General features: G+C 38.8%; 1 protein-coding gene across 6 annotated transcripts in view; it reads right to left on the reverse strand.

The window, feature by feature from the left end:
- The window catches only part of DGKB (diacylglycerol kinase beta), a gene marked incomplete at both ends in the record, with an annotated part of 639446 nt that extends 623400 nt beyond the window's left edge, over positions 1 to 16046 (reverse strand). For all 6 annotated transcript variants that reach the window (XM_082661792.1, XM_082661790.1, XM_082661789.1 and 3 more), the window contains one exon: positions 15977 to 16046. In XM_082661792.1, the coding sequence (XP_082517918.1) occupies positions 15977 to 16046 (70 nt within the window). The remainder of the gene's footprint in view (positions 1 to 15976) is intronic.
- Between the last annotated feature and the right edge of the window lie 628 nt (positions 16047 to 16674).

Below are 16674 nucleotides of genomic sequence, written 5' to 3' on the forward strand. Positions count from 1 at the left end.
CAAAATAATGGTCTTGCCAGCGTTGATCCTGTGGAACTAAGGGAAGATGGAGCCAAGACACTACAAAGGGCTATAAAAAGAAGAAGCAAAACAGGAGAAGAAAGGGCAGAATAGATGAATAAATGTTTTGTCTCCTTCCTTGTACTCTAGGTATATTTTTGATCAGACACTAGTGGTGTTACATTCTTTGTGAAACATGGACTGTTCCCGAGCACCCTTTAAACATTGTATGGAGTAATAGCATGGGAACAGTTGGAGAAGGCATTGCCCAGGATTTTTGACGTTTTGTGGAATGCCTACACCTACATCAAGCATTCTATAGAAAGTTCCAGAAGCTTCCACTGTGGCATTTAAACTGACACTAGAGAGAGATATAGCATTTTAAGAGAAAAGTACTGACAACATGGAGTCATCTTGGACTCTGCAGTGAACCTGAAGAAGAAACATAGGCTTTGAAAATGCTGTGTCCACTCCAAAGTTAGGAGCAAGCTATATTATGTGGAGGGTGTGTGTGTGTGTGTGTGTGTGTGTGTGTATGGATATGTATATATGGAGGAGAATCTGGAGAAATCTTGAGAAAGTGGCAGCATCTCTGTATATTGAGCTCTGTGCTATCAGTAGTTTAGAAAGCAAATTTTCATTAAATTAGGAAATGTTGAGATACATATGCTAAGTTCTTAAGCACCTGGGCAAGAGAACATAAAATAAATATATGCAATTCTGTGATACACTAGAAAGTTTTTACAAAATATGCTAGAGAGGATGGTTTAGGAAAAGAAAGCCAGTTAAGACTCAAACAAGACCTGGTAGGAGCAACCACATGGCCCAGAGCTAAGCTCTGCCAGCGATCAACCTCTCCAAGATGTCTGGATATCTCTGTGGTTTTTATTAATTCAAGGGAATCAAGAAAAGTCAGAGGTTATGGAGAACGAGGAAAAAAACAGAAAGAGTTGAAGGAGGAGGGATCATATATCAACCCATAAGATACGGCTAATTGAGAGCTGAGATGTTAGTGGACACGTTAGGTGGCTGAAATAAGAACTTCCAAACCTCACCTCATGAGTAGAGGTGACACCATGGGCAAGCTATGGGATCCACTTCAAAAGGACACCACACCACACCAGTGCAAAAGGACACACCAGTGCAAAAGGACACCACACCACACCAGTGCAATCGGGAGGAATGCAGAGCACAGGCTATATGTATAAATTATGTTTCGAACGGATTCTTTCCTAGAGCTGGACAAAATGACATCCTATTGGATCTGACTGGGCTTCCTGTAACAGAGTCCTATTGGTGCCCCTAACTTGCAAGACCCTGAGAAAAGTGTAAAGAGTCCAAGGTGTCTGCACTAACAGAGGAAGAATTCTGGACAGGGTCTCAGGGGACTATTATTATTTAGTTCATCTCTGGGCATCACTGTCCACATTTCCCTAGAAAGACTATGGACATAACTCTCAGTGGTCTAAATGTACAAGGTTCTGTGCACCTGGGCTGACTGCACTGAGAAGCCCCTGCACGTGAACGCAGCACCTGTTAAGCAGACTAATGTTGCTAACTAAGGTCAATTCCAACTTCTTTTAGGTATTGCCCTATTCTTTATCTCTTACAGGAGAGACTGACTGGCATCTTCTCATGCTCTCCTTACATGCCTTTGTGCCAACTTGTATGGTCAGTTAGAGGTCAAAAATATCATGAGAGCAGTTCCAAATATTTCAGCCTACAGACTACAGTGAAAAGAAGCCAAACACAAAGTACAAACTTTTTTGGATACTGAAAGTTTTCAGATACCCAAGGAACTGAAGAGTAGATGAAAGGGAAACTACAAAGTAGGAGAAAGAGTTTTTTCATTTAATGTGGAATTTGGACTCAGAAACACTGAAGCAACATACAATTATAGGACACATGGAATTTTACCAGTGATCAATTTACAAATGTCTGTTTCTCCAAGATGGATTCTTTGAGGGACTACATTAAGGAACTCTTAAGTTAATGGTATTGCTTTTTACTTCTCAACTCTATGCTTTTTAGATCACACTGGGAGATAAGGTAATACAAGGGAAATTAGCAGAAAACTCAATATAATGGTGATGGCAGCCAATAGTGGAAAAAGAAGGAAGAATTCTGAAAGGTTCCCTTCACCAGAGAGCAACTTTGGAAATAGCAGAAATTATCATTCAATGGAGCTGTACCATATAATAGTGCCTCATAAATGACCTATGGAAGCAGTCACTGCTGCTTCAGAAATACTTCCCAGAGACGCTGAGACCAACACCTGATGTCTTTGACACCCAAGAAGAGAAAAAAGACTGGAGATCATTAGAGTACAAGTTTTCTGACCCCAAAGAGCCCAAAATGTTTAAGACGTTTAATTTTTTTTAAATTCTGCCACCCGTGAAGTGAATACGAGGGGAGTGGAAGGGAAAATGTGCCCTCCCAGAAAGGTTTATTTAAAATAATTCAGGCTCATAAGTTTAAAAAAATGTATGCAGTATTTTTTCCCATCACAACCAGTTAATTTGATATTGGTAACAGGGTATTTCAGTAATCACATCAAATCACATCCCACCAATAATCAGAATATATCCTTTGTTCTATGCTTTCTTTGGGATTCCTTTCATTACAGGCTACCTCCTTGAATATCTTCTAACTAAAGCAGAGCTTTTATCAGTAAATTTCTAGAGAAAGACTTTCATTTGGCAAAAATTTAAAAATACCACTATTAATCTCTGATATCCATAGGGAAACTATAAACGAGAAAGATTTGGCAGAATTGTGTAAACATCTGGAGGACTCTCCTCTCCAAGTCAAAGCCGTGGCTACCAACATTTTACTCTTTTCCTGATTTTATTTTTCATTTGAGAGTTTTGATTTCCCACTGTATTCAGTTTGGGGGCAGGTTTCAAGGGACAGTGAATTATCCTAATCTAGTAAGAAACTAAGCCTTAAAAAGGTCTAGAAGTCATTTATCATTTGGCAGCTGTAGAAGCTCAAACAGTAACACATTCTGCTCCAAAGGCACTTATGACATGGGGCAGGACCCTCAACGTTCATTCAGTTGCAAGGAGTTCTGAAAGCATTCAGCAAAAGGGGTGACTTTGCCTGGAGTGGAGCTATTTGTCACTTTCTCCCAGATCCTTCCTTTCTGTGTTCATTCTATAATATAAAGCACTGAAAAATAAATTAATGGTGATTGCTACTTGTAAGAAAAAGGTGTGTGTGTGTGCATAAATGTGTTTTAAGAAACTAATTTTTTTAAATAAAATTTACGAATTAAGCCTATTTTTCAGAGTAGACTCTAAAATACCTGTAAGTAAATGGGTTCCCCTTCATCCTCCCTGGATGAATACAGGAAAGTAGGTGAGTCTCCTAGCTTGAAAAGTAGGGCACAAATAGGATGGATCTGAAAACCCAGTGGTAGGGCACAGGGAAAAAAGAGGGATCAGAGACCAAGATGAGGAGACTTCTGGGCACAAGTCTGAGGCTGCCTTTATACAGAATGAAAGGCAACCTGGTGGGAAAATAATGTGTTTTCATCAACTTCTGGGCTACTGATTATGGTGGTAAAGACTATTATAAGCTTATATTCTTTGGGAGACAATTCTCAACGTTTCTTTCATGTTTCTGCAGGTTTTTCAAGCAGGGGCACAGACTACTTTTTTTTCTCTAAACTATCATTTCAAGGATGTTTTTGGAGTGAAAAACCTTGAGAGACACTGATTGTGACCCTCTGTTGAGCAAACGGAAGGTTTGTTTACTGTCTATTAAAAAACATTCAGCTTCCCTAAACTTGGAGTTCTCCTATGACTCAACCCACTGCTTGTGCAAAGGTTACCTGGCCCTTTTCATCTTTCCCTGTGAAAACTAAAGTAGGAGGCTTCCCTGGTGGCGCAGTAGTTAGGAATCCACCTGCCAATGGAGAGGACACGGGTTTGAGCCCTGGTCTGGGAGGATCCCACATGCCGCAGAGCAGCTGAGCCCGTGCACCACAACTACTGAGCCTGCACTCTAGAGCCTACGAGCCACAACTACTGAGCCCGCGTGCCACAACCACTGAAGCCTGCACACCTAGAGCCCGCGCTCCACAACAGGAGAGGCCACCGCGGTGAGAGGCCCGTGCACCGCAACAAGGAGTGGACCCTGCTTGCCGCAGCTAGGGAGAGCCCGCGTGCAGCAACAAAGACCCAACACAGCCAAAAATAAATTAATTAATTAAAAATAAAATAAAATAAAGTAGGGAGCCAATAAAAGCACGAGGTACATGATGTTTTCTGTGACATGATAAACAAAGTCCTCTTTCTCTGCCTCAGGAGTCTTGCATCTTCTAGCATCATGACGCCTCAGCAAGCTAACTTCTTACACTGTAAGTAGGGTAAGATCTCAGACCGCTACAGTCTTGGCAATGTTCTTCCTTATAAAATACATTTTTGGGTATGAGAAAATAATCCTTGCACCTGAAGATGCCTAGGCAAGGCTCTGAAAGAGGCCGCAGGATTTGACGAGAAACTGGAAAACTGGGCCACAAGAAGTAGGAATGTATTTCTCACATAATCTCATAGACGCAAACGTAAAATTCAATAAATAATAAAATTAGAAACGTGTACTTGGGAGAAGCAGAGATACTGAACTACAGAAAAAGAAAAGAAATAGTAGAGAGATAACTCAGAACATTCTAATGATAATAACAATGAAAGCAATAATTAACTTACACATGGTAGTTAGCATTTTACAAAGCATTTCCACACATATTATTTTATCTGAGTCTTACAACCTTCTTGTGAGTAGGTTTTATTATTTTCTTAATTACACAGCAGAGAAAATTAAACTTTAGAAAGGTTATGTAACTTGCTAGCGGCCAAAACGAATACATTAAGTAAATAAACAGTAGAGAAGTACTTAAGAAAACTGAATAAAACCAAAACAAAAATCTAGATTTGGCCATAAGCTCAGAATCTTTCAGCACCAAGTTTTTCCCTTTATATGCTGCCCTCCTTGTTCCCTATAAACATGTCTTTTTCTCTTATGTGAAAGAACAAAATCCCTCTTTTTATTCTATTAACTTTAGATATGATCTTTCCTCTTCTTTTTTTTTTTTCACGGCTAAGATTCTATAATTGTAGTTTAGGTATTCTCTCTGCCTCTCTTCTTTTCCACTCGGTTAATATCTTTACTTTCTCCCAATGACTGTATGTCGATAGACAATGTTTTACTAATGCCATTCACAGATCCATATTTTATGACTGTTGCTGAATTCTTCAATCTTGCCCTCAGTGTTTATACACATGTCCATGTGCACACATACATGCTCAGACACAAATAGGTACATATACCGACACATACTTCCAATTCTTCCCTCATGTGTCACTTTCTTTCATGCCTCAGCACATGCTCTGATATCTAATTGGAGTTTCTCTGCTTTTTTAACCCCCATTCAATACTTTCAATTAAAATTACAATTCCACTCCCCTTTCAATACCTATCCACACGAAGAGTTAAAAGCGCTTGGAGAGTCTTGCATAGATTTTGATTCAAGATAGTGACATAGGAGGCTGCTGAACTCACCTCCTCCCGTGGACACACCAAATCTACAGCTACATATGGAATAATTTGCTCTGAAAGAACTCTGTAAACTAGGTGAACGTGAACGACCCCTACGCATAGGGTAAACAAGAAAAAACCAACATCAGAATAGGTAGGAGAGGGCTTCCCTGGTGGCACAGTGGTTGAGAATCTGCCTGCCAATGCAGGGGACACGGGTTCGAGCCCTGCTGTGGGAAGATCCCACATTCCGCGGAGCAACTAGGCCTGTGCGCCACAACTACTGAGCCTGCGCGTCTGGAGCTTGTGCTCCGCAACAAGAGAGGCCGCGACAGGGAGAGGCCCGCACACCGCAATGAAGAGTGGCCCCCGCTTGCCACAACTAGAGAAAAGCCCACGCACAGAAACGAAGACTCAACACAGCCAAAAATAGTTAATTAATTAATTAATTAAAAAAATAAAAATAGGTAGGAGACGCTGAGGCACAAGCTTGCCATGAACCCCACCCCTACTGTGGTGACACACAACTGGGAGGGAGCTCACAACTCCCAGCTTCTCCCTGAGGAGCCAGGGGTTTGAACCCCACATATGGTGCCCCAACTTTGAATACTTCCACCTGAGAGACAGGCCCCCAAAACATCTAGCTTTGAAAGCCAGTGGGGCTTGTGTCTAAGAGACCCACAGGCTATAGGGAACTGAGAAACTGCTCTTCACAGGCTCAGGCGGACTCCCTGTGGCTAAGCCCCCAGGTCCAGTGCAGAGGCAGCAGGTTAAAATCTGTAATGCTCAAATTTCAAAATGAGAATATATTATGTATTGCTTATCAGATGTCTGTACATAGATAGAGAGATATAGATACAGGTACACATTAATGTGATCAATACCACAGGGAGGAGATCATGGAGTGATACAGAATTTTAAATGAGTAAAATGGTTTCTTCCAGGAGAAAGTATGCAACATTTTGTGTAGGAAAGATGTCCAGTCTTTCCATTAAAAAGGACTACTTGCTTATCTTAAAAGCTGTGGCCTGAGGAGCAAGTATCTAATTAATACACATCTAGGGGCTGACTGCAAGACTCTGCAGAGGCAGGTACCACCTTTGCTCTGTCTCCCCCTGCCTCACTCCAGGTTGCTTAATATACCAGAAAGGAGCTTGCACACAGGTCTAGTGCCCCAGCTTTTGCAGCTGGGCCCAGGGGATGCATCCCTTGATTAACTGGCTCTGGTGGCCAGTGAGGTTTATGTTCTGGGGTCCCACAAGCCTGTAACAGAGAATCCATTCTTAACTGCCTGATCCCCAGGGCACAGCATAGAGGCTACAGAGTGAAACACACAGTGTCTCAGAGAAAGATGCCTATTTGCAGATCATGTACCAACAGGTACATCACTCATCATCAAGAAAATGCCAATCAAAATCACAATGAGGGGACTTCCCTGGTGGCGCAGTGGTTAAGAATCCGCCTGCTGGGGCTTCCCTGGTGGCACAGCGGTTGAGAGTCCGCCTGCCGATGCAGGGGACACGGGTTCGTGCCCCAGAGCGGCTGGGCCCGTGAGCCATGGCCGCTGAGCCTGCGCATCTTGAGCCTGTGCTCCACAACGGGAGAGGCCACAACAGTGAGAGGCCCACGTACCGCAAAAAAAAAAAAAAAAAAAAAAAAAAAAAGAATCCGCCTGCCAATGCAGGGGACACGGGTTCGAGCCCTGGTCCGGGAAGATCCCACATGCTGCCAAGAAACTAAGCCCGTGTGCCATAACTGCTGAGTCTGCACTCTAGAGCCCGCGAGCCACAGCTACTGAATGAAGCCCACGAGCCTAGAGCCCGTGTTCTGCAACGAGAAGCCTCCGCAATGAGATGCCACACACCGCAACAAAGAGTAGCCCCCGCTAGCTGAAACTAGAGAAAGCCCGTGCGCAGCAACAAAGATCCAATGCAGCCAAAAATTAAATAAATAAAAATTTTTAAAAATCACAATAACACTTCACACCTGTCAGAATGGCTATCATCAAAAAGATAAGAGATAACAAGTATTGGCAAGGATATGCACAAGAACCTTGTACACTGCCGATGGAAATGTAAATTGGTGCAGCCACTATGGAAAACAGTATGGAGGGTTTTCCAAAATTTAAAAATAGAACTACCATATTTTCCAGCAATTCCACTTCTGGGTATATACCTGAAAGAAATAAAATCAATATCCTAAAGAGATATCTGCATCTTCATTTTCACTGTGGCATTATTTGCAATAGCCAAGACATGGAAACAACCTAAGTGTCCGTAGACAAATAAATGGTAAAGATAATGGTAAAGACAGATAAATGGTATATAAATGGCATTTAATATTTTATATATAATTTTCTTTACAACTTATTTGTATACGTATATAAACTACCCATTAGAAAGAAGGACATCCTGCCATTTGTGACAACACGGGTAGACCTTGAGGGCATTACCTTAAGTGAAATAAGTCAGAAAAGAGAAAGACAAATACTGTAAAGTCTCACTTACATGTGGAATCTTACAGAATTTAACTTACAATGAACAAAATGGTGGTTCCCCAAGGCAAGGGGCCGGGGGTGAAATGGGTAAAGGTGTTTAAAAGGTACAAACTTCCAGTTATAAGTATAGCAGAGCACCGTGACTATAGTTAACAATGCTGTACTGTATATTGGAAAGTTGCTAAGAGAGAGCACCTTAAAAGTTCTCAAGAAAAAGAATTTTACCTGTGTGGTGATGGATGTTAATTAAATTTATTGTGGTAATCATTTGCAATACATATCAAATCATTATGTTGTACACCTAAAACAACGTTTTATGTAAACTGTACCTCAATTAAAAAGAATCTTGCATATATAATATCCGGAGTAAGTATTTCACTGCTTTATCATCGTTTGCCATGATATTTGTCTCTCTGAATAGACTAACCTCTTTGATGGAAAGAACTACGCTATCCATTTCTGTATTACCTAGAACCAAGCATAATGCCTAAGAGTGAAGGGTACTCAGTACTGTTGGCTGAATAACGACCAGCGAGTAAAATTAAGTCCGTCTAAGTCTGCAGACTCATATTTGTGTGTGTGTGCGGCACTTCCTGCTGTAATGTGGGTGGTGGCATCTAAGGAAACTTCTAGCAAATCACAACCTTTAATCTAGAGCTGAATTAAGGATGAAGTACATAACTTAATCTGTACGAATCTTTGCGATAACTTTTGTTACAATTTGTCATACTAATATTAGCAATAAAAACAAGAGTAATTATTTATAGGTGGAGAGCACTGTCCTCCTTTTATAAGATGAAGAAACAAGCTTAAAGTGATTGTGATGACTTGCTTAAGGTTCCAAGGTAAATAGTAGGTTATATTTTATTTGTGTGATACTGTCCACATTAGTAGTTTTCACCAAGTAGTTCAGTCTCCCCCAATGCTGGACAGACAGAAGGAATGCATTTCTCTACTCCCTTGAAGTTAGATGTGGTCATGTGGATTGCTTTGGCCAAAGAAACGTAAGCAAAACATTATCAGGGAGAAGCCTTAAGAGCTAGCACCCAATGCACAAAGTCTATTTCTCTGTCACAGCATCTGCCAATTTTAAAGTTGATGACTGCTCCATCTGACTGGGACTTTTGATCAAGGATAATGTGAAATTAAACCATTTGCTGATTCCGATTTGGAAATGTAATAGGAGCAAGAAATAAACTTCTGTTTGGTTAAGCCACTGAGATTTTGTGAATTTTTCAATCACAGTCTAATTTGGTCCACTTTGACCAAAATACTTCACAGAAGTCCTAACTTCACTATTAAAGTTTGTGTGACCATAAAACTTAATTTAAGGTTTTGGGGCAAGTTTGAGAAGTTGAAAAAGATGTTTAAAAATCATTGAAAATGATATATTTTTAGGATACTAAAATAATGGAGACTTAGACATTCATAGTTATTACTTTCTTTTACTACTGCAGATTTAGGTATTGAAAAACTTAAGGTATATGGACCCAGAGAAGCCACCAACAGGAAATTCAGTCTGAAGCAGTACAACACATAGGAACTGGAGCCAGAGATGAGGCGAAAGAGATTATGCAGCCAACATACATTCCAGAAATAAAATCTGGGTCAGAGCCAGGAACTGCCGAGCTAATCAATGTGAATCAGAAGAAACAGGGTCGGAAATGAGAGACATGTATTATCTAAAATAGAGTCAGAGATCCTGATTTCAGACAAGTGTCAGGGAAAATCAAGACGTTCCACATAAGTAGTATAACTGAGGAGTCATAAATCAAAGAACAAAAAGTCCTCATTTGATATTAAACCACCACAGTCACCACCATCATGAGCCTCATCAAAACAATAACTGATTGAGTCCTGAGCACTTCACAGGCCTCTTCACACTTAATCATCATTGCAATCCTAGGACAAAGGTGAAGAAAATGAGGCGCACATCACGGTACTGGAACTCAAACCCAGTCTAATCTAACACCAAATTATGTGTTCTCAGCCACTAGGTTAATTGACTCTGTGCCATTTATTCTTCTGTCTTGTACAAAGAGAGTAATTAAGTGGCTTGGCCTCCCAAAACAGAGTCAGTGTACAATAACAAAGGGCCTAGGATAAACTTAAGAGCTAATCCCAGTGGGACAAATTAGAAAGAGGGCTAATATGTGATCTAAATTTGCTTAACAATAAATTGAATATGCACAGGTCAGGAGGTCTAGTCTCTCCCTCCAGTCTCCTTAACCCATCATGTATGGATGAAGCACAAAACACATCTCAAAGACACAGATCATCATGCTAGAGGGTGGGGTTTCTTGGGAGAGGAAAGCTACTTAAAATGGCGAAGCACTTTACCAAATTTTTTATTATAATTGCTTCCTGAGTTTATTCTCCTCTCTTTTCCCTCCTATGTTTTTCATAAGGAAGAGTGAAGGAGGTTCCAGAGACGGGAGAATAGCAGCGTGGGTAGAATGATGATAACTGCTCACGGAGGCTGACACAGGATCCCCGCCATGTAGCAGGATAAGGGAGCAGAAAGGTGTTCTGGGGCCAAAGCCATAGTTAGAAGCTCTGCTTCTTTGCTTTGTCCTGTGTACAAAAGCCCTTTGAGAGATGGCTGTAGCTGATGGAGATTCTAGATTCCCCTGGGTTCTAGATTCCCCTATTTTAGAAACACGATTACCAATCTGTTTATTAACAAAGTGATCTCTGTAAGAAATATAAATGAATTACTACTGTTTCGATCTTTGTTATTGCTTATTGTGCCACAGCAATAGGCCAGGCAATGTGCCTGACGGAGATCATCTGCCACCTCTAAGGCTTATTGTGAGAATTAAATGAATTAATATTTGTATATTATTTAGAATAGGGTATACAAATCGATTATTTACGATAATGATGATTACTGTCTCATTAAATCTTACAACACTGTGAGGTAGAATTCTACTTTTCCAGGTGAGGAAGCTGAGGCACAGGTAGTACATGTAAGCTTCCCAAGGTCCCAAGGCTAGTAAGTTGAAGTTGGGGCTGCGGTTCAACACTGTCGAATATTAGTTTGCCTACAAAGCCTGTGCTCTTTCCACTAAGCCACACCACACGCCTCACTTCAATGGAAGAAACTGTACACTAGGTCCAAATATTAGGCATGCTGGTCCTTATTGAAAAGAACAAGTCATCAAATAATTCTGCAACTCTCTACAATGCCAGCTGCTATAAAAAGTATGCAATTTATGAGAGTTTGGAAGTGTTCCCACTGTAATAACATAGTATTTTTCAAAAATAATGTACACGCTATATAACACGCTTTGTATACAGCAAATAAAAAGCTAATCCTAAGTGACGATACGTGGGCAGATAATGAATCACTTGGAAATACTGTGTAGATTTTACATAGAAAATATTGTTATCCATGAAAAGATTCCAGGAAGCAACGACAAACTAATAGTGTGATAAGCTCAATTCTCTACACGGCAGGAGTGAGAGCTGTCCGTCTTATCACAACAGTTTGGATGACTTTTTATGAAGAGTGGAAAAGAAAAGGATACTCCTCTCCCACATATCAATGGAAATGCTCCCCATAGAGGGACTCAGCCTGAAACCCTGAACAGGAGCATGGGCTCAGCATGCTGTAGGCAGCCACAGCAGGCTTCACATTAGCTGCCTTCAGCCTTTGTGGGGACAACACAGATCCGAGGCTGCCAACAGCACCAGAAGCTTCTACCTTGTGGGAAGAATGTGGTCTTATAGCAGAAAAAAAAAGACATTGGCTCTTAATGCTCTAAAATGCAGCACTTTTTAACTTGATCGTCAACAATATGTTCAAACAGCCAACATAACACACTCACTCCCTCTCTATTAAAATAATAATCGTAAACAGTTATATAACTTGCAACTCACCAGGCACTGTTCTCATTACTTGACATATATTAACTCATTCAATTTAATCCTTACAACATTCGACATTATTTTTTTTCCCATTTTACAAGTATGAAAATTGGGAGACAGAGATGTTATATAACTTGAAAGTCAGACATCTAAAATATGGTACGACCAGGATTTGAACACAGCTGTCTGATGTGCTACCTGCCTAGCCAGGAATGCTGTGCCAACGTCCCTCTATTTTTCCCCCAATTAATTATGAGGAAAGCCTAGAAACTGAAACAATATGTATAGTTACAGGGTGTAATGAACTAAAATTTGTGTCTCCCCTAATGCATATGTTGAAACCGTGCCTCGCCGTATGAGGGATCTTTGAGAGGTAAATAGAATTAGATGAGGTTCTTAGGGTAGAACCCTGATGAACTGGATTAGTGCCCTTATAAGAATCCCAGGAGAGCTTGCTGCTCTTCTCTTGCTCCTTCCACCATGTGAGAATACAAGAAGTTGGCAGTTTGCAGCCCCAAAGAGGACCTTTACCAGAATCCATGCTCGCACCCTAATCTCAAACTTTCAGCCTCCAGAACTATGAGAAGTAATTTTCTGTTGTTTATAAGTCACCCAGTCTATGGTACTTCGTTATAGCAGCCTAAACAGAATACGACACGATATATTGTGGCACTTGTGGAGAGAACTCAAGATCAGATAACTTGAGAAAAAGATCTTTATGGTATTATTTAAGTCCAGCACTGAATGATTTGGTTTTGTGGGTAGGGGTTTCATGAACTCATTCATCTCAACCAAGAATTTGACGACCCCACCCCATTCCCCAAAAGCATATAGAACACTTATTTGAAATATATCGGATATAATCTTAGCATGCTGCAAATTTAAACTTAAATTAATAACTTTTTAAAAATTTAGTCATTTAATACATAGAAACAATTTCTTATGGAAAGTTACAAAACAATTACAATCTAATATATCACTTTTCTAATAGACTACAGAGGGATGTCACTTTGCCAACACTGCATTGCAACGTGAAAAATCCGGTCCTTAAATGCTGCTGATAAACTGATCACATGTACTGAATAGCATGGAAAATATACCACTTTTATAATCTTCAGGATAATAAGTTTGTTTTCTGTTATGTTTTGACAATGGCAATTCATTACACAAAGATCCATCTAATCATAATATTCTTTGCTATTTAATTATACAGGAAACTTCTTAGAGGATTCGGTCTAACACTCTTCACCGTTGTCTTGGTTATTTAAAAAAGAGTACCAAGTCTAATGATCATGGAATCAGCACTATTTATTTCCTTCACAGTTAACATGTCTTCTCATAAGATCCATTTTAACCATGTTCTTATACTCACTGTGTCACTACTCACTACCAACTTATTGAATGCCCATTAATCTTTGTCTCAAGAGGTTAGAACTTTTACATTTATGACAATTCTTTTTACCACTTGTCTTAGGTATTTCTGCAAACCTATTACTAAATCAAGCATTTTAATGATATAATTAAATGTACCTCCATATTCCTTAGCCAAAAAAATAAAATGGCAGCCTGTAATATATTTAATACTTTAGTACTAAATTCTGTTTATCAGTTCAAATGCAATTTGACTATCTAAGCAAAAGTTATTGTAAATAATAATTTAGCTATTATGGCAATAATTTATCTATTTTATACTAGTGCCTCCACAGGCATGTTTCCTGTAAGTACCCGAACACTGGAAAATATATTTTAATAATCCAGCTAAATTTAGCATAATCTAAACCAAACCATTATGTTTATTTTACTTGGGAGATTATGTCACCAAATTCCCCTGTCCTTCAAGTCAAATTTTTAGAGCTAAATTTTAGAACTGTCTCTTTCTGTCTGTCTCTCTCTCTCTCTCTCAATTCTCGTAATTTATTATTGTCCAAGTTCTCTTCCACTAGTTTTAATGATGTAATATTTGAATCTATGCTTTTCTGGTCATCATTCTCCATCCACGTTTTTTTTAGTCTATTCCAGTAGCCCACTGGCCTAATTTCAGTCTCTTTGTCACATATACTATTTTCGTATTTGTAAATTAAGCTGCTTGGAGCATAGCATTGTTCATGTCGCCCTATGCTTAACATTCTACAATTACTCTTCACTGCCTAACTCAAGTTGAGCATTGTATATTTAAATTCTATCTCATTTTTATAGCCTTACCTCCACTTACTCCCTTAATTTGTAGTGTGGCTAAATGTAGCTCATCCCACTTCCTCAAATATATGCTAAATTTTTCTTTTAATTTATATCATTTTTTCTGCATTTACCATGAATCTATTTTTTAAGATTCATTTCGAATTCTACTTCTTCCATGAAGCCTTCCCTTTTTCCATCTCTAGCTGCATACGATTGCCCTACAGATCCCTAAACTTTGCTTGTAGCACTTAGATATTTCACCTAGATATCGTTTATCCTAGAGTTGTTTATCCATTAGTTTCTAGCCTTCATTAAACTGTAAATTCCAAAAAGGGAGGGTCCATATCTGTTCATATTTGCATCTCCTACAGTGCCAAGCAGAATACTCTCCCTAAAGAAGATGTTCAGACATATTTACTTAATTATTGGATATATCACAACAGTAAAGAGCATATAGAAATTACAAAACATAGGTAAGTCATTTTTTAGCCAGTTTAGAAATCACTGAGTATAAACATGCAGACAAGAATTCAGCCATTCTGGGATAAATTGTCTTCATGTGATAAGTAGATGAATTGTGCTTTCAGTGGCTCAAAACAGTTTTTCAGTATAAGGACCACATTTTGATGTCAACAATTTCTGATTCTCCCCTCCATTTGATAGCTGCTGTATTTTTATCATTATTGATGGAGAAAACTTACAGGTTACATGGGTTTGCATCTCCCTTACAAATACCCACCAGCACTCTGATAACCTCACCCAGAACACTTCAGCTCTCCAATTAGGAAAAGTCTGGAAAACCTATGAAATTGGCCTCTTCAGACGATATACATTGTTTATTAATGTTCCTGACTTATATTATGTACCCCGTAAATGTGTTATTATTCACTCACATATCTATTTCTTATTATTCCAATCCTCCATTTGAGTTTAATCCTTTTCTCTGCCTCTTCATAATATGATTCAATTCACTCCTGACACTTCTCTCCTACATGACCCAATTCTCTGCATAAGCATCTCCAGCTGTTCCAGTTTTTGCCTCTTTCACTATTGCGTGCTATTGGTTCTTTTTTTGCTTTCCACTTCTTGCATTTTATTCTCTAACACTAACCATTCTTATTACATTCCCTGCATATTATTTTTTCTCTACTCATCGTGCTCCCAGGCTTTTGCTCCCTCCTATTTATTAGTTGCTTCATTTTCTCTCTTCAATACCTTGACACAGTTGCTACCCAAATTTATTGTTGAAACTCAATTTGTGAAACAGATGTATTTTTGAAAATCCATGGTAAAAAAAATAAATAAATACAATTTTACTGTTTATGTGTAAAGAAGCTTACCATATTAAAAAATTGCATACTATAAAGTGAATCACCATGGCCTATCTTTTGTATCAATACACACACTAAACAACGTGGTGTAAGATCCTACACCTTCTCTTTCTTTTACAACCTCTAATTTCAGTGCCATGATGTATCTATGACTTCCTACTCCCAATCTTTTTGAAATGTTATGCAGGAAAAAAAAAAAAATCTCACTTTTCCCCTTACTTCTGCTTATCCTTCTTCTTGGTTACAGACTCACCAGTCTCCATTCTCCCAAACTATCTTATCCTTTGCTTCACATCTATTACAGCGGGAGTGTTTCCAAGTTCACTTTTGCATCTAAAGTTCTAGTTCTTTTTCTTTGAGATCTAATGTTCAATTTAAGTTTACGTTTTCCTTTTTCTCATGCCAAACTGGTAGTCTCAAGTTCACTTACTTGAAAACACAAAAGACACACCTGTATTTATCCCAATGCTGAATGGGATTTATAATCTGTTTTGGTAAGTAAATAATTACGTTGTTTAGTGCAAATACCAAGTCAAATCATATTATCAATATGAATACTTACATTCAGCATATTTCTGAAGCTGGGAAAATTCTGAGGGGCTGAGATGGACCCATTTTTCCTGGTTTGTCATGGTGGTGGTGAGGAGATCTCTTACATACCAGGTGAGAAATTCTTTATTCAGATGTTTGGCAGAATTTATGCTTCAAAGTTTCCACATGGCATGTTTCATTATAAAATACCTCAAGCTTTCAAAATATGCAATCTGTCAACAATGAGACCACTGTGGATATGGGTTTGTAGTTTCAATAATGTATTAAAGCACTGCAGAAAGAAAAAGAAAGATTGAAAGATTAGTATCATTAAACAAAGAAAAAATTGACAAGTTATAGAATGTTAAAGATTTTTAATCCCTAAATAATATATTTCAGTTATTTTATTTTGCATAATAATCTTTAATTGCTCACTCTAATGGCATTTTATACACATTTTCTAACACCAAATCATAGAAGAAATATGATTAAAAATACAGTGTGAAGAAAATTTTATAAGGTCTAGTTTCATACAAGGAGACTTTTTTTTGGTTCAGTTTTTTAAACTTTGCTCATTCCAAGAGCAAAGAAGGGTGTCATTTTTATCAATCTAAACTTATCAATTTTTTAATATCTAAACAAATGTTATGTTTAGACCCAGATTATTAAATGAAGCTAAATAAGCTCTAAAGTTCCCTAAATATACAGTCTGCTAGTCTACCAGCTTTC

The sequence above is a fragment of the Grampus griseus genome (genome assembly GCF_964374135.1).
Source record: "Grampus griseus genome assembly, chromosome: 9".
NCBI classification, from domain to species: Eukaryota; Metazoa; Chordata; class Mammalia; order Artiodactyla; family Delphinidae; genus Grampus; species Grampus griseus.